Genomic DNA, 24187 nt, shown 5'->3' on the forward strand with positions numbered 1-24187 from the left:
ATGGCAGTCATGAGGGCCAGGCCAAAAGAAAAAAAAAAAATCAACATCACTTAGAGGTCTCTATATAATATACAGTTAGACCTCCAAGACACTACCCACAGCCAGGCCAGAAACAAAAATTACATATGGTGGATATTTCCATGAAATGTCCATTAGCGGCGACACACAAAGACAGAAGGCAGACCCCTACTTTTAAAAGCCTGCAGGGAGGAAGTAAAGAACATGGTTTCTTCTCAAGGTAACAAAAATGTTCTGGGTTGGACAGTGGTGCTGTTGGCTAGTCAGCTCTGTAAATGGTGAATGCTGTGATACGTAAGAAATAATCTCAACCAGGTGGTAGTGGCAGCAGTGGCGCACTCCTTTGATCCCAGCACTCAGACCTCTGTCAGTTCAAGGCCAGTCTGGTTTACAAAGCACCAGGATAGTCAGGGCTACACAGAGAAACCCCGTCTCAAAATAACAATAACAACAATAATAATAATCTCTTAAACCTCAGACATATTGGAAAGTGAAGTTCAGAAAATCTCAGACAACAGAAAGAAAAAAAAGAAGAGTCAAAGTCTAAATAAGCACAAGGAGTGGGGTCTGCGATGGTGGCATTTGAGAAACAGGAGAGAAAGATGAGGGGAGGACGAGAGAGGCTGTGAAGCAAGGAAACATGCACACCTGTCTAGAAGCTGAGGTCGGCTGCCAGACAGAAAAGGCCAGTTCAACACCAGTGTCTGAATCACAGCAAGGTCTGCAGCAGTGAGTTATCATGGTGAATTCCAACACTGGAAATAAGACAATACTAAGCCTCTGAGACTAAGAAAAGCAGTCACAAAGAAGTTGACGGTTAGAATGCCTTCAGATTTCTAGGCGTTCGGGAAGCAAGAAGATAAACTCATGAAGCAAAGTCACAGACAACCCACAATCAACCTATAACCCAATCAAGCCACACTCTTCTCAAACTTGACTATGAAAGACATTCCAGATATGTAAGGGCTCAAAACCTCACCTATTTTACAAGCTTTTTCAATAAGCTATTAAAATGTTTCACCAAAGATGACAATCAAAATACCTAAGCATATGAGAAATAAATCAGACACAAAAGAGGAACATTAGGGGTTCTCAGAGAGATGATGACTATTCCAGGAAAAAAAAAATGAATCCATGTAACTCAAGAAACAGAAGAGAGGACCACTGTCATAACTAGACTCCCACAGTCTTTGGGATATCCCTTTAACCTAAATTCGTGCAAGTTTTCATCCGAATTCAGTCTGCCTTGACCCCATGTTAAGTTGTGGTCCCTTCCTCTGATGCTAAGGTAGACTGACCTACTTCACAGCAGGGTGTTAACTTTTATCTATCCCTGAACCAGAACATGATGCACTCAGAGGCAAAATGCATACAAAGCAGTCTGCTTCCTTAGACACATTTTCCAGATATCTACTAATACCTTGGAAACATTTCAGCTACAATAGATGACTTGATTATCATGAGCCACGAGTTTCTCAGAACTCATTAACAAGTTTTCCCAAAACTCTACCCACCAAGGGCTCAAGAAAGACTCTTCGATTTTCCACTCTCAGGAGTCTTCATCTAGTGGGCAAAATAGATTTTCTTTCCATAGCTACTCAGTTTTCCAAAGCCAAACAATATACCACTCAGAGACACACTGCGGTGAAGACTGACTTACCATTCACCAGGCTGCTCCCCTTTTCAACCTGGACCTCAGAGTTATGTTATGCTCTCCCCATTCCTAGGGGCAGAGTACAGTCATGTCACTGTGTTCGATCAATGCAGAGTGGGCAAGAGCGCAGGGTCCAGGTCTGCCATCACTTTCTGAACTCTACCACTCTCCCCTTCTTTACCCTGGCATCTGCCAGCCAGATGCAAAGCACTATAAGGACCTCCCAGGCCCTAGGGGATAGAAAGGTCTCTAGTCAGAATTCCTCAATGACTGTAGGACAGGCTAACTCTTTAGTTGATTTCCGACTCACAGCAGACGAGGATGTAAATGTGAGGGGAAAGCTTTGGCTGCATTAGGCCACTGAGACTTAGGGATTGCTAAAGTGGTTAACTGGAGTCACACAGTAATAGGACACTCGCCTGACAAGCAAAAAAGCGCCAGGGTCAGTTTCCAGCATCGCAAAGGCAATTAACCTGTTCTGAAACACACAAGCACAGGCTTCCAATTTTTCAAAATTAAACTGCATAGAGTAGGAATGCATACATATGAGAGTGAATGAAACAAAACCACAGCAACTGGGGAGCTGTGGCCCCAAGAGAGCCACTGACGTGTAAAATGGCTGGGACCAGGTGGAGGACAGTAGGTACCAGGGAAAGAAATCCAGAGGGGCCACCCAAGATGACTGTCATGTGTAATTTCTTAGCCTCGCAGTGAGAATACTGATGTTCATTTTATTCTTTAACCATTTTTGTTTATTATATTTTCTATATTTTATAAACTTGTTGCTACTTATGTTACACATTAATAAAGGAAAATCTGAAAAAAATGAAATAGTGTTGGAACGTGTGGGTAGAAACAATAGATAAACAGAAAATTATGCAAATTTTTAATAAAAAGAAAATTTAGAAAGAGTCAAAATATAGTTGTGTGGCTGAGTAATAAACAGTATCTAATTATAATGAAAATGTCAATTACTGATTTCAAAATTGGAATGTTACAAAGAGGTAAAGTAAGAAGTAAAGAAGAAATGAAAGCCTTATATTCCCAGCACATTGGAGGCTGAATCAAGAGGATTTCCACAGATTAGAGGCCAGTGTGGGCTACATAGTAAATTCAGGACAGCAAATTAAAGACAGTCAGACCCTATCTCCAAAAAAAAAAAAAAAATGAAACCAACAATAATTCTAAAGACAATAACATTTAAAAGCATACATTTTTTTTAAACAAAGGGGGTATATACAATGTGTCATTTTTGTAACCAGCTATAGCAAACAGATTCTTCAGTGGCTTCCTGCCCTGAATCTCCACTCTAGTAGTCACCATTGTGCAAATATCACTGATGGGTGGGACCTACAATTTACTTATGAGCAAGTGAATATGGCAGGTGACAGGATGGCACACTTGTGACTGCATTACATTATGTAATTATGTATATTATTATACATAGTAAGACTATGGTGCTAGCGGACTTGCTGTGGGGATTCCCCGTGGCTTGATAAAATACAAGAACGGCAAACAGCTTCAGGTTGTCCCAGGAGCTAACTGATAGCAGCCTTTAGCAATTAGTGATCCCTAGTTCCTCAGGAGAAGCCTCAGTGCTAAAGCATAGGAATAGCGATTTTGGCAACAACCTGTATGAATTGGAAGTGGATTTTCCCCAAGGTAAGTCACTAGGTAAGAGAGACTCAGTTGAGTCAGCACCCACAGGACAGCCTCAACACTCTGCAGAGAACCCAGCTCAACCCACTCAACTGCTCAAGCTCTGACTCTCTCCACACCAAAACTCAGGAGGTCAAATACATGCTGTTTTAATCTACTAAGTTTGTATAATTACACACAGTAGTTCTGATCTTTAAATATTTGAACAAAAAGACTAAGCAAAGTCAGAGAATACAAAAACTAATACAAAAACAAAGGGGGGGTGGGATGTGCCCTGGAGAAAGGAGGGAGGGAGGAGACAGAGAGGGAAGGAGAAAAAAGATTTCTACATACCAACAATCCAAAACGGAAATTCAGAAAACAATTCCATTGATGATAGTACAAAAATAATAAAATACTTAGGAATAAACTTAACCAGGGAAGCAAAGTCTATACATTGAAAACACTGCCAAAAGAAATTAGGGAGAGGGGGCTGGAGAGATGGCTCAGTGGTTAAGAGCACTGACTGCTCTTCCAGAAGACCAGGGTTCAATTCCCAGCACCCGCATGGCAGTACACAGTTGTCTGTAACTCCAGTTCCATGGGATCTGACACCTTCACACCAACACACATAAAATAAAAATTTAAATAAATTATTTTTAAAAATGAAAGAAAACATACAGGAAAATCATCATGACATGGGATTTGACAAACATTTCTTGCTAAATTTGACAAAATTAAAGGCAGTGAAAGGAATAGACAAACCAGATTTCACCAAATTTCAAATTCTGTGCATCAAAGCACATTATTAGCAAAGTAAAACGGTAATCGACAGGAGAAAACATTTGTAAACAAAGGGTTAACGTCTAGAATATATAAAGAACTAAAACACAGTAACAAATTAAGGGCCAATAAGATGGCTCAGTAGGTGAAGGCATTTTCCACCAAGTCCGAGAACCTGAGTTTGATCCCTACAAACCTATGTAAACATGGGAGGAGAGAACATCCACAGAGTTGTCTTCTAACCTCAGTATTACTGTTGTGAGCACGTGAACACACATCCAGATACATACCCCAACACTGTGTCTCTGTGTATATGCATACTAAATATATAAATACTAAGAAAACTTATGTGTTAAAAGCTGTGGGGCTAGAGATACGTGGTTAAGAGCACTGGACGCTCTTTCAGAGAACATAAGCTTGACTGTCAGCACCAACATGGCAGCTCACAACCATCTTAACTCCAGCTCCAAAGGGAGCTGATGTCATCTGGCCGTCTTCCTCCAAGTATACTTACTGCATGCACAAGGCCCACAGGCACACGAGGTAAAACATCCATATATATGAAATAATTTTTAATTAAGAGATGGGCCAGGTGCTGGCGGTGGTGGCACATGCCTTTAATCCCAGCACAGGAGGCAGAGACAGGCAGACATAGACACGTCTACACAAAGAAACCCTGTCTCAAAAAAATAAAAAATAGAGATGTGCCAGGAATGGCAGGTATGGTGGCACACAACTTTAATCTCAGCACTGGAGAGGAAAAGACAAGGCCAGTATGTTCTATAAAGACAGAAGTAGCCAATAAGTAGACAAAAAGATACTCAGCATCACTACTAATTAGAAAATACAAATCCAAAATCACAATAAAATATATTTACTTCACAAACTCCTCAAGATGGCTTTCATGAAAGCTGAGTATGGTGGTGCACTCTGGAGGCAGAGGCAGGCAGATCTCTGTGAGTTTCAGGGCCAGCCTGGTCTACAAAGCGAGTTCCAGGACAGCCAGAGCTGTTACACAGAGAAACCCTGTCTTGAAAAACTACACCAAAACAAAACAAAAAAAGATGGCTTTCATGTTCATGAGCAAAAACAAAAACAAAAAAAAATTAAAGAAAAGAGAAGATAACAAGTGTTGGTAGACAGAATGTTTGTGTACTGCTTGTGGGAAAGTAAGATGGTGCAGCCACTGTGGAAAACAGCATGGTGATTCTTTAAATATTTAGACATAAAATTATCATAATTCAGCAGCTCACTTTCAGGGTATGTACACAAAATAACAAACCAGGACTTAAGTGCACAGTCATATACCCACATCCTTGGTAGTGTTATTCACAGTAACCAAAAGGTGGGAGACCTAAATGGCATTCAGCAGAAGTCAAACATGGATGCTTCAACATGAATGACTTTGATGGCATTATGCTATATAAAATAAGCCAGACACAGAGGACAAATATGTGATTCCAGAAATATGTGAGGTACCTAGAGTAAGTGAAATCACAGAGCCAAAAGTAGCAAAGTGGCTGCCAAGGGTTAGAGGAAGTGAGTAGTTACGGTCTGATGCCCAGTTTTCAGTCTACGGTGATGAAAACGTTCTGGAGATAGATGTTTGGGTGGCTGCACCACAATTTGATTGTACTGTGATGCCATGAAATTGTACAACTACACATGGTTTAAGGGGTTAGGGTGGAGATCAGTGGCAGAGGGTTTGTATAGCATGCACAAGGACCTGGACCCAGTCCCCAGCACTCAAGAGTGGAAGGGTGGAAGAGACTTAAATTTTACGTTGTACATATTTTCCACAATGATAAGAATGGGAAAACTCAATATGTTAATGGTATTTAAGTTTACCACAATCAAAAAAAAAAAAAAAAAAAACGGTGTGGATTGCAAGGGATGAATTTGGCAAAACAGAGAGACAATGACCTCATTTCCTTGATTGTCCACATAAATAAAGCATTATCCATAAGATGGGGGAAAAATTCATTTGAAACTGAAATATTTGCCTATCTTTAATCCTATAACCATTGAATCACTTAGCTGGAATACTTAATTTTATTCTAAAAAATGGTAATAACACATCTTTGCTAAGTTTATTCAATTTTATTAAACATAGGTCATTTAAACAGTTTAACAGGAAAATAAGTATCTTAAAATCTAACTGTCTGTAGACAGTATACTTTAATTCCTCGCTGTTAAAATGTTTCTACTTGAAAGTGGGACTACAAGAAGAATAACAAACTGCTTGTAAGTAGCTTAAAAATTAAATGTTTCAAAAGCACTAAATATATCTATCACTTCAAAACTAGTTGAAAATGTGATGCTCATATGAAGAGACCCTAAGGTCAAAGAGAAAACAATGGTGAAAGTGAAGTATGTGATCCTTTCAGTTCCCTTCTCAGAAAATAAGAACACCTGATGTGCACTCGGGTTTCCCCCAATCTTTCACATCCTCAGCTCACCATGAGCTCTATTTGTTTTGTCTTATTATTCTAGGGGAGACAGACTGAGAGTAGGAAGACATGATAGGAACAAATCAGACAACAGAAGAAAAAGAAACTATTGGTCATTTTGCACTCCTTACATTGAACCCTAAGGGCATCATCATGAAATCCTAATGACCCCACAACTAAATTCCTGAAGTAACAACATAATCTAATTCAAATGACCAGAAAACCTTTTGCAGGATCACATCGATAAATTATACATGCAAGCTGAATCCTTCAGAAAGCCCTGACTGTAGTATAGCTCAGCAGTGAAATACAGAGACATGAACCTTGGTCACAGGGTGTAACAGCAGTTGTTCAACAGCTTTCTAGTCAAAGTGAGATCACCTAAAGAACTTTAAACCTAAGTGCTCACTAAACAAACAAAAAAGAAAAAGAAAAAAAAACCCACTAAGGTTTTCATGCAGCACTACACAGCTCAAGGAGATAACTATGCAACCTGTTAAAAACAAAGAGTTTAAAGGTACAAACAACTTCAGGGCCAGAAGAAGCTGGCTCACTAGGTAAGGACACTTGCCCCAAACATCACAACCAGAACTCGATACCCAGGAGCCATATGGTAGGACACCCAGCTCTTTCAAATTGTCCTCTAACTTACATAGCCACACCCAATGCATACAATATTAAAAAATGGAAAAAAATAAAGATAAAGTTTTATAACACTTTCATGGAAAAATAGAATAAGAAACTAATTTAGCTGTGAGAATTCCAGACACTCTTGTAAAAGAGCCGTTATTCCAAGATCCCAGTAAAGTGTGAAGAACTCTGAAATGGATCATTTCAAATAAATGGCCTCCCTATACCCATAACAATGCACACACACACACACACACACACACACACACACCCCATTTTGACTGATTCATGGCATGTGCTCCCAGAACCAGATATAAGACATTAAGCTAAGACAATCCTATGTTTCTCCTTATGCACATTATTCTAAAAAATTTCTCTGTAGGTCTCTATAATCAAACTCTTTCCAAAAAACAGAAAACAAAAACCTGGATACTAAAACATAAAACACTTGGATGCTAGAATAAGTAATATAGACGCTCAGCAGATTTTCACCCCAGAACACAGCCCCGGTCTTCTGAAGGCAAACAATCTTCATAGCTCCCTCTTCTGCAGCTGCCACTTTCCCTAAACCGCAGGTCTTCCTGACTTGCAGCAGGGCCAGGCCAGATTACAGTTATGTGGTAGATCTGTCAGGCAAGTTTTGACAGGGCCTCAAAATAGACCCTGGACACCATCCAGGGGAACTGCCACTCAGGAGCTCCAGCTTCACCACACTTGAGCCTCTCAGTACTTATTTCTCGCTGGTCTCTCATTTCAAAAAGACAAAGGCTCCTGAACCTCACCCTGGACATGAGTCACCTATACAACTTCAAATTTAAATTTTGAACCTCCCTTATTCTGCTCACCAACTCTTTGCAGAATAGTCTAAATCTACACCTATTTCCTCTTTGACACAGGAATTCACCAACACTGCTCTGTATTGCAGAGGGATTTCTGGCTCTTGGGTCCCATCACCTAGTCTACCTTGAATAGACAAACTCGGATGTGAAAGATAAGGAAGAAACAGTGTGTCATTTATTTCTTTTATGACTAATTTCAGTTAACTTTAGAAGAGCAAAAACATAAACTATATAAAGCTGTTTTTTTTATTTTTTGTTATTTTATGTATTTAGCCCTAACAGGCCTAGAACTGGCTATACAGACTTCACAGAGATCTGCTCTGCCTTCCAAATGCTGGGATTAAAGGTGTGTGCCACCACACCCCACTATATAAAAGTTTTTAATTAACAGAAAATATAAACTCTGAAACAAACCTAAAAGTTACAGTCATTTTACCATATATAAGTGGTTTACGTTTGTTGATACCAGGGTTAAACTATGGCATTTTAACATTTACCAGTTCAAATTAATTATCTGACATTACAAAATGTCTTAAATTGACTCATAAAACATATTTGAGATAAGGTCTTATTGCACGCTGTATAGACTGTGGTAGCCTCGAACTCTCAAAAACCTGGCTTAGCTTCCCAAATGCTGACAACAGGCACATGATATGAAGCCCAGTTCATAGTAAAGTAATTTCTAAAATTCTTCCTCCTCCTGTGGCTGAGAAAACATTATCTTCTATTATAAAATAGAGTCTAGTATAAAACGAATTTCTCATGTTCACAACCTCACCAACCTCAATCAGAACTACATGCCACGGGTACACTTACAAACTGCCAAACACTTGTTCAAAAGTTTTTCTATAGTACTGTTTACAGAAAGAAGACTAAAAATGACCTAATGTTTACTAGTAGGGATTTAGTAAAACTACAGAAAATTAATAAATTCAGTCTGCAGAAAAGAAACTTTTTTCCTCATATGACAGTTTCTTTATACATGTCTTATCAATCTTTAAAAGGCTCACAAACGCCACTGGACCCATATTACCAGCATTTCTTTCTAGGTATGTCGTTTTCCCTCTTTCCACTGTCTCTGTTTTCACCTATTTCCTTCCCTACCCCTGGACTAAAAGAAGAGCATACACAGAAAACCCACCTACATCACGTGACTACCCAAGAAATAGCATTCTCTTGGCTCCCCGTGCCAACCATCAGAATAAGGAACTAACTTAGCAAAAGAAAACATAGCACAAAAGCCCAGTTATGCAATTTATAATTTTAGTCTAAAATATAATTGTTTTTAAGTCTAGACTAATTTACTGTTGAGCAAAAGTTTAAAAGGTTAAAGTGCAAAGTGCAATGTCAGTCACTCATTTCCCAAGATAGTCCTCCCACCTATTAGCCTTCAGGGAGAAAACTGGAGAAAGGGGTGAAGATATTTCATTCACAGAGTAAATTCTGCTCAGCTCCTTCCCTTCTAAGGTTTTAAAAGCTGAGCTTTGAATGTTAGTTAGAGTATTCTTTATCTGCAAACTGGATAAGGTAGTATGTCTTCCCAGGAAAGGGATCGATTTCTCCATCCACTCTCCAGAGAGAAAACAACTATCTAATAGGAAAAGGCTACAAACCACATTGCTCTGTAGGGACAGCAGATAGCACTCCTTGGGTAAGGACAGAACAATTCTTTCCTTTCCAACAGTTCAACGCTCTCACTCCCACCGTGCACAAGAGGTCTCACTCCACCTCATTATCACATCGTCAGCTCTGCTCCTTCTCACTCTAGGAACAGGTAAGCAATTCACAAAGACCTGTGCCAGAACTCACTCCCTCCTTCTTCATGAAACACTTGTTTCTGGATTGCAAAAGAGAGATACCATGCCAAATAAATTTCCTATCTCTTTTCCTTCACTATGGAGGTACTTTAATCCTAACCTAAAAAGATTTCCCTTAAGTATTTATGTATCAAGACTATCCCCGGTAAGGTTTTCACAAGGGATTTTCCAAAGGGAATCTTTGTTTACAAAGAACAGAAACTCCTAAGTCATCATCTTATCAGCAGGACAAAAACAAAAAGCAACATTAGGGAACACTCTGAATGTAAGAATGGATACCCAAAGTGAAGAAGATGCCAAAATGTAGTCAAAGAATTAAAGGAATGTCTGTCTTAAGCAACAACTATAAACTAAACTTGATATTACTTTCCAATTAGTCAATAGGACTTCTAACTGTCAATCAAGGTAAAATAGTCAGGTCTCTAAAAACAAAACAAAACAAAAAAATCCCACAAACAAGGTCATCACTATCAAGAACTGTGGGATACAAAGTTATTTTGCATCTCATTTTGAAAGACTAAAATGATCAAATTACACTGCAGCAATAAAAAAATTTCTAGTTTCAAATTAATTGATTCTAAAAATAAACCAAAACTTCAATACACAATTTCTTCCAGAACAGAACAGAAGTTAGTGTAGACTCATTCAACATTTTTCAGGCTAGAATGCCAAGTTCTACAGCTTCCCACTCAAAAAGCTATTTTATATAGTACAGACTCTCCCACAGTACTTTTTCGTACCTTAGTGTTGGTAGCTCTTCTTTCCACTGACATTTATTTGGCATCTAAACCCCTTCATTTGTCTTCCCACATCTGGTTAAAAAAAAAAAAAGGAGGGGGGTAAAAATCACAGCAGTCCATGTAGTAACTAACAAAGGATTATAAATCAAAACATTCTGCAAGCTTTTAAGTTTTATTTCCAACCGCAGTGCATGACAATAACCACCCAACAACAGACAGAACCAAACATTAAACATCACTTGCTACAAAAAGAGTAAAATTATCCAATTAAACAGGGAGAAACAAACTTAGCTTTCCACTATTTCAATATGAAGATCCGTATCAATGATTCACACAGTGAGTGTGACCTCACTTCCTACATGAATCACACTTTCCGAAAGTCTTATTCGGTATGGGTCTATTAAATAGTGGAGGTCATCATCTCTCTGTAGCTGCTAAACAGAGCGTGATGCGGGTTAAACCCGGCTAACTCTTCAAGACACTCAAGCCCTGGTAAACTTGGCCAGCTAACTCTCCCTCAATGCTATGCACTCTCCAGTAATTGCAGCTTTTCACACCTTCTCCTCCGGCATACACTGGGGTTTGTGGAACCGTCAAGCACTGATTAAGAATGTATCCATCCGTACCCTGCACTCTAGCTCCTCGTTCCTTTTCTGCATCTCTTCCCATTGTGATAACACAACACAAATAGCGGTCACTCTTTATCCTTATACCGTTTGGAATCAATCAACCTTACTGTACAAAAACTGTGACAAAAATGCTGAGTCACTAAATGAGAAAATCAAAAAGCGCTACAAATAATGAAAGTTTAGGGTGCCCTTTAGTCATATTCCAGCACTTTGTACGTCTCGAGGTGGGGAAAAAATACATAAAGCAAACACTTGAACTTTTCTCCTCTGGATTTTCTTACGTCCCCTGTTTCCTGCTGGACAGCCACAGCAAAGGAAAACCAGGCCTGACTAGAGCTATGGAACTCCACTTCACAGTGTGGGTGTAAATAACGCCCAGTATTAGTCAAGCATTAACCCTGGCCGTCCTGCACTGAGTTTGTTAAGCCCGCGCTTCAATTCGGATCAAGAAGGAAGCACCGATGGGGGGGGGGGTAATCTCATTTTAAAAAGCTACGCCCTCCACCGGCTTGACACGGTTCCCGGGGCGGCTCCTCCCGGGACAGACCGAGGACAGAGGGAATGTGGCGCTGGGAACAACGGGAGCTGGGACACCCAGCTGTCCCAAAAGATGCCCGGTCCAAGGGGCGTAACCCCTTCTTTCCTAGCGGGGGGGGGGGGGGAGGAGAAGCGGGAGCCGGCGACTGGCCAGGCGACTCCAGCCCGGAGCCTCCCCGGAGCAGTGCCTCGGGACAGCCGGGATGGTGGCCTGCCCTTACCTGCGTGTGGAGCGGGCTGAGGCAGCGGCGCCGCCCGGAAGGGCCGGAGCGGCCGCCCGGGAGCGGGGCGAGAGGTGCGGCGGCCACACTCGGTCCCTACACGGTCCACCGCGCGGGCCGCAGGGAGGCAGAAGGAGGGCTCCTCGCGCCGCGGCCGGTCACGCAGCCACACTCAGGGTGCCCTTCGCGCCGCGGCCGGGACTGCGAACGCGACCCGGGATAAGCCGCAGCCCAAGCGGCGGCTGCAGCTGCGGCGGTGGCGGGGCAGAGGGGCGGGGCCACCGACCGGCGACCCGCTCACCCGGAAGTAGTTGTGGAGGGCGGCGGGTTGACGGGCGCGCGCCGCGCAGAGGGTACCGCCTGGATCGCGGGGCGGCGGGGTCGCCTCGGATGATGGAGCGGGTGGCTGGGAAGGCGACTCGCAGTCGCTCAAGCCCAGCTTGGTCCCGAGAGTTGGTACCGGAGCTTTTCGTGGCCGTACTTAGCCTGGTGGACTCTAAGCGGTCTGGCGGGAGGGCTTGGGGTAAGTGAGACACCTGACGCACCTACTGTGGGCAAGGATGAAGAGGGTGGGTATGGCTGACGAGATGAAAATACCTGATTTTAGAGAGTTTTACAGCTAAGGCTGTAGCCCGGTTAGTAGAGTGCTTGCTTAGTATACCTGTAGCCTTGGGTTCTATTCCCAGCATAAAACCAGGTATGTTGTCCCAGGTACCCCGGAGCCTGTGGCAGAGCGTCGAGTTTGAATCACCATAGTGATACCCGTTCACACACGTGAACGTACCAAACTGTGGGCCTGTCCTTCAATCCCAAAGTGTCTGGAAACCCAGCAGGTTCAAAGTTCAAGGCACCGGAAGACCAGCGCCTGCTCTCGGGGAAACTTGCCTTCTAATTGAGTAGATGTACGTGAGCAGATAAACAAGGTAATGACAGATTGTTGTGAAACTCAGCAGCAAGCAGTGGTGAGAAAATTTTGAGGGTGGGGTCTCTGGCTGGGGAAGATAGTCAGAAAAGACCTCTAGCAGGAAGTGATAGTTGATCAGGTATCTGGGGGAAAGGGCACAAAATGCTCTTGGACTCAACCTGCCACCTACGAAGACGGTAGATTTCAGAAGCCCACGGATAAGCCCACAGGTTCTATGTTAGGATTTTGTCTAATGGCTTCGAGAAGGGCTTACTGGGCTGGCCGTTCCCACTGAGACATCAAAGGCTTGGTCAGCCTTAGAGTTCATGAGGCTGTCACTATGGCATCAGTCCTTCAGGTTCAGCACGCAGGAAAAGTATGCTAGGACAAACTGTGTCTATCTGCCTGTGTCTGTCCACACACTCTTGGCATACATGAGGAACAATCTCGGGTGATTCCTCAAGACCCATGATTTCTCCCCCTCCTCCTTTAAAGACATTGAAACTTTCATTGACCTGGAATTCACCAGGTCCGCAAAGCCGGCAGCCTCTCCAGGGCTGGGATTACAGGCATGCGCCACCACACCTGGCTTTCTTTTTCTGTAAAAACAGGCATTGAGGAAGTGTTCTGAAGCATCTTGAGAAGTTCACCGTTACCTCGCTTTCATATTTTGCCATCTTTGGCAACAGAAACAGCAGTTGGTCCTCTTGTCGTAAGAGCCCGTGGTATCAAATGATTCGAATGTTGTGCAGAATGTTGTGGACCGGCATTAACGTTCTGTCATTACCAGGAGTTCCTGATGCGGTCTGGAACCCTGAATTATATTGTGGGCAGTCTTTCTCTGCACATTAGCTACTTTCTGCCAAAAATATCTATTCCCAGATCTCTGTGGAATATTTTGACATGTGAATGCCCCAGGTCTGCGTGGGCTGGGTGCTCTGGGGATATATTAATAAATGAAGGAAAATTTTGCAAATGTTTATGCAGCTTTGGAGAATGAGATGGCTGGATCTGTACCCATTTATTCTTTCCTCAACAAATCTTTCATAGTTTTCCTTGATGTCAAGAAATAAAACTTTTCCTTTTTTAATAACAAATACTCATTGCTGTGTTTTCTTTTTTTTAAATATTTATTTATTTATTATGTATACAATGTTCTCTCTGTGTGTATGCCCACAGGCCAGAAGAGGACACCAGATCCCCTTACAGATGGTTGTGAGCCACCATGTGGTTGCTGGGAATTGAACTCAGGACCTTTGGAAGAGCAGGCAATGCTCTTAACCTCTGAGCCTTCTCTCCAGCCCCCTCATTGCTGTGTTTTCTTGCCTGAATCAGGTATTATACTTTTTATTTCTGTTATTGTGTTAGTATTGGCTGTTCTGGAACTCGCAGAAATCCTCCTGCCTCTGCCTCCCGAGTGCTGGGATTAGAGTTATGCGCCACCACCGCCACCCAACTATTTCTACTATTGTAATAGGTGAAAATCGATATATTTTAACATAAATTTCTCTTAATGACATTAATGTATTTTTCATGTTTCTCTTGTCTTTTCGTATTTTTAGACAAAACTGTCTTAGCAAAAACAATACTATGTTTCTTTGTTTGAAACATATCTGGAAACATCTTTAGTTCAAACATTAAAAATAAGCTGCTAGGAATTGTGTTTGCTTGCATGAGATCAAGCTGGTCAAAATTTCAGCATGGGTGGCAGAGGAGGTCCTGAGACTCCAACCTGGGAACCAAGGAGCTATTGGCAACTGTTGTCCGCTGAAGAAAAGAGAGCAACTTTTCTGTGGGTGTGGCCATGCCCCAGTGGCTGGCCCCACACCTGTGTACGTATGGCCAATAATAATTGTACTCAGGGGCTGGAAAGATGGCTCAATGGCTAGGAATACATGCTACTCTTTCAAAGGCCTAAGTTTGACTCCTAGCACCCACACTATGGGGCTTATAACCATCTCTAACCCCAGCTCAAGGGAAATCTGCCACCTCTGGCCTCCCTGGGCACCTGCACCCACATGTACATATTCACACAGACACACACATGTACACATAATTAAAAATAATAAAAATAAACCATAAAAATAATAATTGGTCAGGACTATTAATAATTTTAAAGTCGAGAGGAAAATGGATTCGTAGGTCCCAGGGGGAAAATAGAGGGAGGTAGTAGATGGGGGTAGATAAGATCAAAATACATTATGTGCAAGTATGAAATTTAAAAAAAAATAAAAGAGCTGCTTGGACTAGGGAAATGGTTCCACAACTAAAGCATTTGCTGTGGCATGAAAACCAGAGTTTGTATGCCCAGAATCCACATACATGCTAGGCAAGTGTAGCGTTCACCTGTATTCCTAGCATTAGAAAGCAGAGACAGGATCTCCAGGGCAAGCTGGCCAGCCAGGCAAGTCATAGCCATGAACTTGGTGTTGTACTGAGAAACCCTGCCTCAATGAATATGGTGCACACACCTACACGTTTGTTGTCACAAGTGCACATGGCTCATGTACACAAGAAAAAGTAGGCTGCCACTTTGTAAGCCAATGTGCACATGTACGTGCATATATGTTGGGAATATTTTTAAATTTTTTTTCTTCTTAATAAGCCTATGGAAACTTGGTAATATAATTGTCATAGGCTATATATGTTTATTTTTTATTTTTATTAAATTTCCTTGTCTAGATTTATTTTCTTTTAATATCATCTGTGTGTGTGCATGTGTCTTACCCAAATTTCCTTAATACTATCTTCTTATATACCTATAGTCATTTTGTTCTGTTTTGTTGTTTTTCAAGATAGGGTTTCACTGTGTAGCCCTGACTGTCCTGGAACTCACTCTGTAGACCAGGTTAGCCTCGTACTTACAGAGATCCACTTGCTTCTGTCTCCTGAGTCCTGGGATTAAAAGTATGCATCATTACTACCCGGATCCTATAGTGCATTTTTAAATCTAGATTTTTGGTTTTTGTTTCATATTAAAAAGGTTTCACTTTACAGTAATTTATTTCTGTTTTATTCATTCGGTTATATTTGATTTGGCTCTTTTCCTTTACTAAATAAGCAGATGTCAATAGCTAATAAATCTGCCATGTTTCTCATCTCAGATTATGTTTATTTTTCAAAATTTTTCCACAGCCAGGTCTGGTGGTTATATTAGTCCCTCATCTGTTACTGTAATAAAACACTGTGACTGAGGCTGTATACAGAAGGAAGGGTTGTTTGGGCTTATGATTGCAGAGGGTCAGGATGCCATCACCATCACAGGGAGTGTCAAGCATGGCAGCAGGGGCAGCAAGCTGAGAGCTGATCTTGATCCACTTTTCATCCTTACCTGGCTTTATTTTAAACTCTATTTCTTTTCTTTTTATTTTTAATTTTTGGTTTTTTGAGACAGGGTTTCTCTGTGTATCTTTGATTGTCCTGGCACTCTGTAGACCAGGCTGTCCTTGAACTCACAGAGATCTGCCTGCCTCTGCCTCCCAAGTGCTGGAATTAAAGGTGTGTACCACCACACCCAACTTCTTATATTTTTAAAGAACTTTATCCTTTTTCTCTTCTCTCCTAAGCCTACATATATTTTTAAACACACTATAAACCATTTAGAGGTTTTTCATCTGAATCTATCTTTACTGTATATCACTTTTTTTGACCACATGAGTCTTTAATTTGCTAAATGATATGGCCAGGATTAAAGCTGTGGCTTTGACAGCTGGATCCACCCCATCCCTTAGCTTTCTGAGAGTCTAGCCTCATGCAGGAGGTACTGGCTGGAGCCATGTTTATTGTTCTGCCTGTGGAGGCAGCCACAACTCTATGGCATTCCAAAGTCCCTGCCACCACCAAGAAGCATGCTGTTGTTGCTATTCATAAATATCATTTAAGTGTTTTGTGGTGGGGCCTCTTAAAAGATCTGCAAGGATTTTGCAGCTAAAGCTGAGTCAGGAAGCCTCTCTTAAATGAGACGTCCTTGCCTCTAACAAACAAAGCCCACCTGAGGAAATGTTGCACCAAGGAGCCTTGCTTAACTCTGTTCTTTTGTGTCTAGAATTCCTTCCCAAACTCAGGTTTTAAGTGAATTTAGTTGTCCAGGTTGGCACCATTTGTTTACTGAGATCTTTGTCCCACCAGGTCCCGCAGCCATTCAGTCCCAAAGAAACACACAGAGGCCTACATTAATCATAAACTGGTTGGCCTGTTAGCTCAGGCTTCTTATTAACCCTTACATCCTACACTAACCCATAATTCTTGTCTGTGTCAGCCTCATGACTTGTTACCTTTTATCTGTGAGGCATTCTCATCTTGTTTCCTCTGCATCTTGGTTACAACTGTGATGACTCAGACTGACTCTTCCTTTTCCCAGAATTCTCCTGTTCTGGTGGCCCCACCTATACTTCTTGCCTGTCTACTGGCAAATCAGCATTTTACTAAAGCAATAAACAACAAATCTTTACAGTGTAGAAGACCATTGTCCCACAGCAAACAACCTATAAATGGCATGAGTCTTTAAACTCTGAATACCCAGCCCAGTGATGTGCTTCCTTCAGTAAGCCACACCTCCTAAACATACCAAACATCACCACCAAATGGTGACCAAATATTAAAAGATGTGAGCATATGTAGAGCATGCTCATTCAGACCACCACAGTGGCTCACTCCTGTAATCTAGCACTTGAAGTATTGAGACAGGATTACTGAAAGTTAGGTCAGCCTGGGCTAAAGAGTGATAGTCTGTCAATTAATTAAATAATTTAAATTTCCAGACAGACAACAAAATTGAAAATTACTCATTGTAAGATTTTTTTACTTTGTAAGATTTTTACTTTATATTGTCCCATGTCATCCTATCCCCAACAAATTCCTCTATAAACCTGTGTATGTATTTTAATACATCTGATCACAAATATTTTTAGAGATCAGTATTAAAGTAAAAGGAAAGAGAACCCTCCATTGGCTGGAGAGAAAAAAAAATGTAAACCCTGCTGTTTTTGTCAACGTGATACAATTTTAGATATCTTTCTGCTACTTTGACAAAGCACTGTGACCAAGGCAGCTTATAGAAGAAAGCATTTAAGGGGCTTACAGTTTCAGAGGGTGAGTCCATCGCCATCATGACAGGAAGAATGACAGTAGGCAAGCAGACATGGCACTGGACCAGAAGCAGAGACCTCACATGATCATGATTACGTGGATCATGATTCACAAGCATGACGTAGAAAGCTAACTGAGGCTTTTGAAACCTCAAAGCCAGCCCAGTGTAAAACATCTTTGCCAATGTGGCCATACTTCCTAATCCTTCCCAAACACTTCCACCACCTGCAGTCCAAACATTCAAATATATAAAAAAACTTTTGGGGATCATTCTTATTCAAATTATCACACAAATTTAGACATATCTGAGGAGAGAATATTAGTTAAGAAAATGCCTCCCTCAGAATTTCTGTAGGCAAGTCTGTGGGAGCATTTCCCACGATTGGGATGGGAAGGTCCAGCTCACTCAGGATGGTGCCACTCCTGAGCAGGTGCTCCTAGGTTGTGTAAGAAAGCAGGCTGGGCGAGTAAGTAGCACCCCCTTGGCTTCTGCCCCAGATCCCATCTCCAGGTTCCTGTCTTGATCCTGCCCTGAAGTAGCTCATAAATGGACTGTTAGCTGGAAGTATAAAATGAAATAAACTCTTTCCTCCCCAAGTTCTTTTTGGTTTTGCTCTTTATTATAGCAATAGAAACAAAACGAGGACAAATGCCCAAGTATCAAAACAAGAACACCACAACCTTCTAATGCAGGATCTCATAAGTGTGTCTGGCTCTGTACAGACTCTTCCAGAAGGGGCAGCTTGCCCTTTAGTCCTAAGAATAAACAAGGAAGTATAAAGTACTTTCTTTAGTCTTAAAAGAGAGGAAAGACTGATAAGAAGAAACTGTTTCCGCATCAGTTTCATTTGAATGCCTATCACAGATAATCAAGTGGTGTCTCTTTCTGCACTTATAAGTGAGCAATAAAACTATATATTGTGGCTTACTTATCAAATTTTACTCCATCGTAAAACCAAGTACACAGGCAATAGAAACATGACCATAAAATAGAATCTCTCCCCTTAAGGAGCTCAAATATCACCATTTCTGTGTAGTAAACTTTTAGATTTATGTTTTTTCCTTAGGATCCTCCTGTGTCTACTTCCCTGACACCCAGAGGACAGATGTGCATTACTGTGCCCAGCCTTTTTTAAAATTATTTTTAAAGTTATTTTTTATTGATATTTATTGAGCTCTATATTTCTCTCTGTTCCCATCTCTGCCTCTCCCCTCTCCCCTTCAATCCTCTCCCAAGGTCCCCATGCTCCCAATTTACTCAGGAGATCTTGTGTTTTTCTACTTTCTACTTCTCATATAGATTATATCTATGTAAGTCTCTCTTAGTGTCCGCATTGTTGTCTAAGTTCTCTGGAATTGTGGTTTATAGGCTGGTTTTCTTTGCTTTATGTTTAAAAACCACCTATGAGTGAGTACCCGTGATAATTGTCTTTTTGTGTCTGGGTTACCTCACTCAAAATAATGTTTTCTAGCTCCATCCATTTTCCTGCAAAATTCAAGCTGCCATTATTTTTTTCTGCTGTGTAGTACTCCATTGTGTAAATATAGCACATTTTTCTTATCCATTCATTGGTCGAGGGGCATTTAGGTTGTTTCCAGGCTCTGGCTATAACAAACAGCTGCTAAGAACATATTTGAGCACATGTCCTTGTGGCACAATTGAGCATCCTTTGGATATATACCCAAAAGTGGTATTACTGGGTCTTGAAGGAAGGTTGTTTCCTAATTTTCTGAGAAATCGCCACACTGACATCCAAAGGGGCTGTACCAGCTTGCATTCCCACCAGCAATGCAGAAGTGTTCCCTTTCCCTCAGAACCTCTCCAGCATAAGTTGTCAACAACGTTTTTGATTTTGGTCATTCTTACAGGTGTAAAATGAAATCTCAGAGTTGTTTTGATTTGCATTTCTCTGATGACTAAGGATGTTGAGCATTTCCTTAAGTGTCTTTCAGCCATTTTAGATTCCTCTGTTGAGAGTTCTCTGTTTAGGTCTGTACTCCATTTTTGTATTGGATTATGTGATCTTTTGATGTCCAATTTCTTGAGTTCTTTGTATATTTTGGAGATCAGACCTCTGTCTGATGTGGGGTTAGTGAAGATCTTTTCCCATTCTGTAGGCTGTCGTTTTGTCTTGTTGACCGTGTCCTTTGCTTTACAGAAGCTTTTCAGTTTCAGGAGGTCCCATTTATTAATTGTTTCTCTCAGTGTCTGTGCTGCTGGGATTCTATTTAGGAAGTGGTTCCCTGTGCCAGTGCATTCAAGTATACTTCCCACTTTCTCTTCTATAAGGTTCAGTGTGGCTGGCTTTATATTGAGGTCTTTGATCCATTTGGACTTGAGTTTTATGCATGGTGATAGATATGGGTCTATTTTCATTCTTCTACATGTTGATATCCAGTTATGCCAGCACCACTTGTTAAATATGCTTTCTTTTTTCCATTTGATATTTTTTGCTTCCTTGTCAAAGATCAGGTGTTCGAAGATGTGTGGATTGATATCCGGGTCTTCTATTCGGTTCCATTGGTCCTCCTGTCTGTTCTTATGCCAAGATTTATTTTTATGGGTATGTAGGTTTTGCCTACATGTATGTATGTGTACCACATGCATGCTTGGTACCCTCAGAGATCAGATCCCCTAGAAAGGGAGTTATGGATTGCTGTGCGCCACCAGTGAGTGGCTGGGCTGACCCTGGTTCTTCTGCAAGAGTGGCCAGTGCTCTTAACCGCTGAGCCATCTCTTCAATCCCCAAATACACTTGAAATGACTGTGATACTCTTACTATGCTTTAGACACTTCCTAAATGGAAGTGGAGATTCAGTGGGAAGGAGGAAAGATGTGGGGTTTTGTTGTTGTTTTTTGTTTTCATGAGACCTGCTGTCCTGTAAAAGAGTCAACTTTACAAAATAATTTTACAGCCCAGTAACTATTAATAGGTGTACACTGTCATAAAGGCACAAAAATATGTGGTTCCTACCTAATACAGTGTATTAGGTGTAGAGCACACACTTATGATCCCAGCACTGCAACACTTAGGAGGCTAAGGAAAGAGGACCCATGAGCTCAATGCCAGTCTCAAGATCCTGTCTCAAAAAAAAAAAAAAAGAGGGAGAGAGTGTTGCAAGATGGCTTGGAGGGTAAAAGCACTTACTGTGCAATCCTAATTAGTTTGTTGCCTAGCACCCACATCCTCTGACCTCCACTCTCACAGGTGGCATGCTCACATCCACATTATACACATACAATAGCAAATGAATTTTTAAATGGTTGCATTCATCTTGGACAGGGAAGAAGAGAGGTATGGGGAGGTTGGGGTTAGAAAGACAACTAGATGTCCTAAGGGAGTTGACTAGAGAAGCAAAGAAGGAAGTACTCAGGGTGAAAGAGTTATTCTTTAGGAAGTTAAGACATGGGGGCTGGAGAGATGGCTCAGCGGTTAAGAGCACTGGCTGCCGCTGCAGAGGGCCTGAATTTAATTCCCAGCAACCACATGGTGGCAACAACCATCTGTAATGAGATCTAGTGCCCTCTTCTGGCTTGCAGGCATACATGCAGACAGAATACTGTATACATAATAAATAAATAAAATCTTTTTTTAAAAAAAAATGATTTCTACAGCAGGGTGACATCTTCAATCCCAGCACTTGGGAGGCAGAGGCAGTCAGATCTCTGTGAGTTTGAGGCCAGGCTGGTCTACAGAGTGAGTTCCAGGATAGCTAGGGCTACATATCTCGAGAAACCATATTCCAACCAGTAGGCAGAGAAACATTGGGGAGCCCAGCCACAACAGAAAGGTGAGAGGTGGAAATAGGGTAGGGCAGCTGAGAAGGGCGTCAGTCAGGAAACACAGAAAACTGGTTTGAAGCAGAGAAGGACATCCTGGAGAGAGAGGGACACAACTTACACATTATAAGTTTTATATAAGATATTAAACGTGTCATTTAACTTACACATGATATCCCTTACTTACTTACTTACTAAGTAAGTGCAGTAAGACTCTGCATTTAGCTTTCACTTAGCATGCTGTTTTCCCCAGGTAGTGAAATAGTCCTTGAAACAGTTCATGAATCCTAACAGTCCAGCACCAAAATGAGCCATGACTTGTTCTACTCAGCTGCTATATCTGGACCCTGTAGAAGAGTCTCGTCTCTCTGGTCACATCTACAGTCAGGACCGTTTTAGCTGCTTTGCTATAAATAGACTTAGGGCAGCAAGAATGCGAGCAGGAAAAACAGTTAGGCTGTCCCAGTAACTCGGGGTTAGAAGTGGCAGCTTCACTCACAGAGATTTTGAATGCAGACAGCAAGATTTGCTTGGAGAATAGATTCAGGATGAGAGACAAAGGGCAATAGATAACACTTGAGGTTTTAGACCTTGAATGACTGGAAGGATTGGATTGCCGTCAACCGAAGTTTGGAAGTCTGCGAAAGTCTGCAAGATTTAGAGAAATAATCTCCCCAGACTTTATGAGCTCCAGATACCTGGTAGACATCTGAGCAGGAATGTCAAGTCCACAATACACAAGTCACCAACTCATCAAACACCTAGATAGGAAATACAAACATAGGCATGTTAGGAATATGAGCAGTACCTTGAGAATTAAGTGGAACTGTTGAAGGTTTAAGGCCTCTCACTTTTTGGTGTAGGTGGTTGTTTGTAGATAGTTATCAATTACTTTATATTCATCCAGATTTTTATGTATAGTAATATAGTTAATATATAATTATATAGTAGTGTGATATATAATTATATATTAATATAATTACTACCTTCAGTTCACTTGTTTTCAAAAGGGTTTATACTTTAATTTTGTTCATTTGTTTTTTTGAGATAAGGTCTCGCTGTGTAGTATTGGCTGACTTGGAACTCACTCTGTAGACCAAGCTGACTTGGAACTCACAGAGACCCACCTACTTCTGCCTCTTGAGTGCTGAGATTAAAGTGTGCAGCATCATGCTCAACTGTTCTTTTTTTAATTTTTTTTTAAATTTATGTTTTGTGTATAAGTTTTGCTTACATGCATGTCTGTTCACCAGATGGATGCCTGGTGCCCATGGAGGGCAGAAGAGAGTCTTGAATCCCCTGGAACGAGAGTTATGGGTAGTTGTGAGCAACCATGTGGGTGCTTGGAGTTGAACCAAGATCCTCTGAGAAAGCAGCCAATGCTCTTAGCTGCTGAGCCACCACCACCACTCCCCCTGCTTTAAAATACTGGTTTTGTTTTCCCAAGATTATATGGTTTTTGAGGAAAGCTCTATTTTTTATACACCATAACACCATGTTCCTAAGATATATTTACAATGTACATAGAATAAAATTAAATACCTAAATATAGAACTTTTTGTTTCTACTATTTTTTATAGAAGGTCAACTTTTGTTTTTTTTTAAGACAGAGTCTCATTCTGTATTCCTGTCTAGCCTGGTCTCACTGTGTAGCCCAAGCTGGCCTTGAGCTTGTGATGATCACTACGCCCAGATTTCAATTTTCTTACAAATATTTCATTTAGGCATGTTGAAGTGTCCTGGGAAAATAAAGACAGAGGTAGAATTTTCAATCTATTGCAACTTGTGGTCAATTCAGTTCAGGTTGTCAGGTAAAAGAACCTTCTGCAACAACAAAAAAATCCCATGGCTCCTTCATATGGGCTTTATTCTCAGACTTCCTGAGGCACCAAGAAAGTTCTCGATAATTCAGTTTTGCACACACTCTGATCCCTGAGGAAAGAGATTCTCCTAGGAGCAGCCCCCCACCACCACCACCACAGTGTTCCTTTCTCACTGAGTGGGTTACTTTCCCTGTCTTTTCGGGCAGTGGTTCTCAACCTTTCTGAAACTGTAACCCTTTAATTAGGTTCCTCATGTTGTGGTGACCCCAATCATAAAATTATTTCATTGCTACTTCATAACTGTAACCACAATATTCTTCTTCAAGATAGACTGGCATGCACGTCTTTAATTCCAGAACTTGGGAGGCAGATCTCTGTGAGTTCGAGGCCAGCCTGGTCTACCGAGCTAGTTCTAGGATAGCCAATGCTACACAAGGAACCACTGTCTGGAAAATCAAAGAAAAGAAAAAAGAAAAAGTAAATGGATGGATGGTCAGAAACAATGCCTGCTATGCCGGTTACACAAAAGCCTGAACTTCCTTAAGCCTGGGATGTGGTGGCACATTTATAATCCCAACCCTGGGGAGGCTGAGGAAGATGGTGTTCAATTCAAAGCCAGCTTGTCTTGAAGAAGA

General features: G+C 41.3%; 2 protein-coding genes across 17 annotated transcripts in view; one reads left to right on the plus strand and one right to left on the minus strand.

Moving 5' to 3' along the window:
- Positions 1-12167, minus strand: part of Lrrfip2 (LRR binding FLII interacting protein 2) — a 107093-nt gene extending 94926 nt beyond the window's left edge. For all 16 annotated transcript variants that reach the window (XM_085688931.2, XM_085688928.2, XM_085688926.2 and 13 more), the window contains exons 1-2: positions 11957-12167; positions 10570-10641 (exon numbers count right to left, since the gene is read on the minus strand). The gene's annotated coding sequence lies outside the window, so the exon portion shown is untranslated. The remainder of the gene's footprint in view (positions 1-10569; positions 10642-11956) is intronic.
- Positions 11939-23283, plus strand: LOC125393222 (uncharacterized). The gene is made up of 3 exons (XM_085688932.2): positions 11939-12479; positions 14040-14195; positions 22983-23283. Exons 1-3 carry the CDS (start codon positions 11939-11941, stop codon positions 23021-23023), a joined length of 738 nt encoding a protein of 245 aa, XP_085545058.2. The 3' UTR covers positions 23024-23283.
- Positions 23284-24187: the final 904 nt, after the last annotated feature.

The sequence above is a fragment of the Myodes glareolus genome, chromosome 4, assembly GCF_982192425.1.
Source record: "Myodes glareolus chromosome 4, mMyoGla1.1, whole genome shotgun sequence".
Taxonomy (NCBI): Eukaryota; Metazoa; Chordata; class Mammalia; order Rodentia; family Cricetidae; genus Myodes; species Myodes glareolus.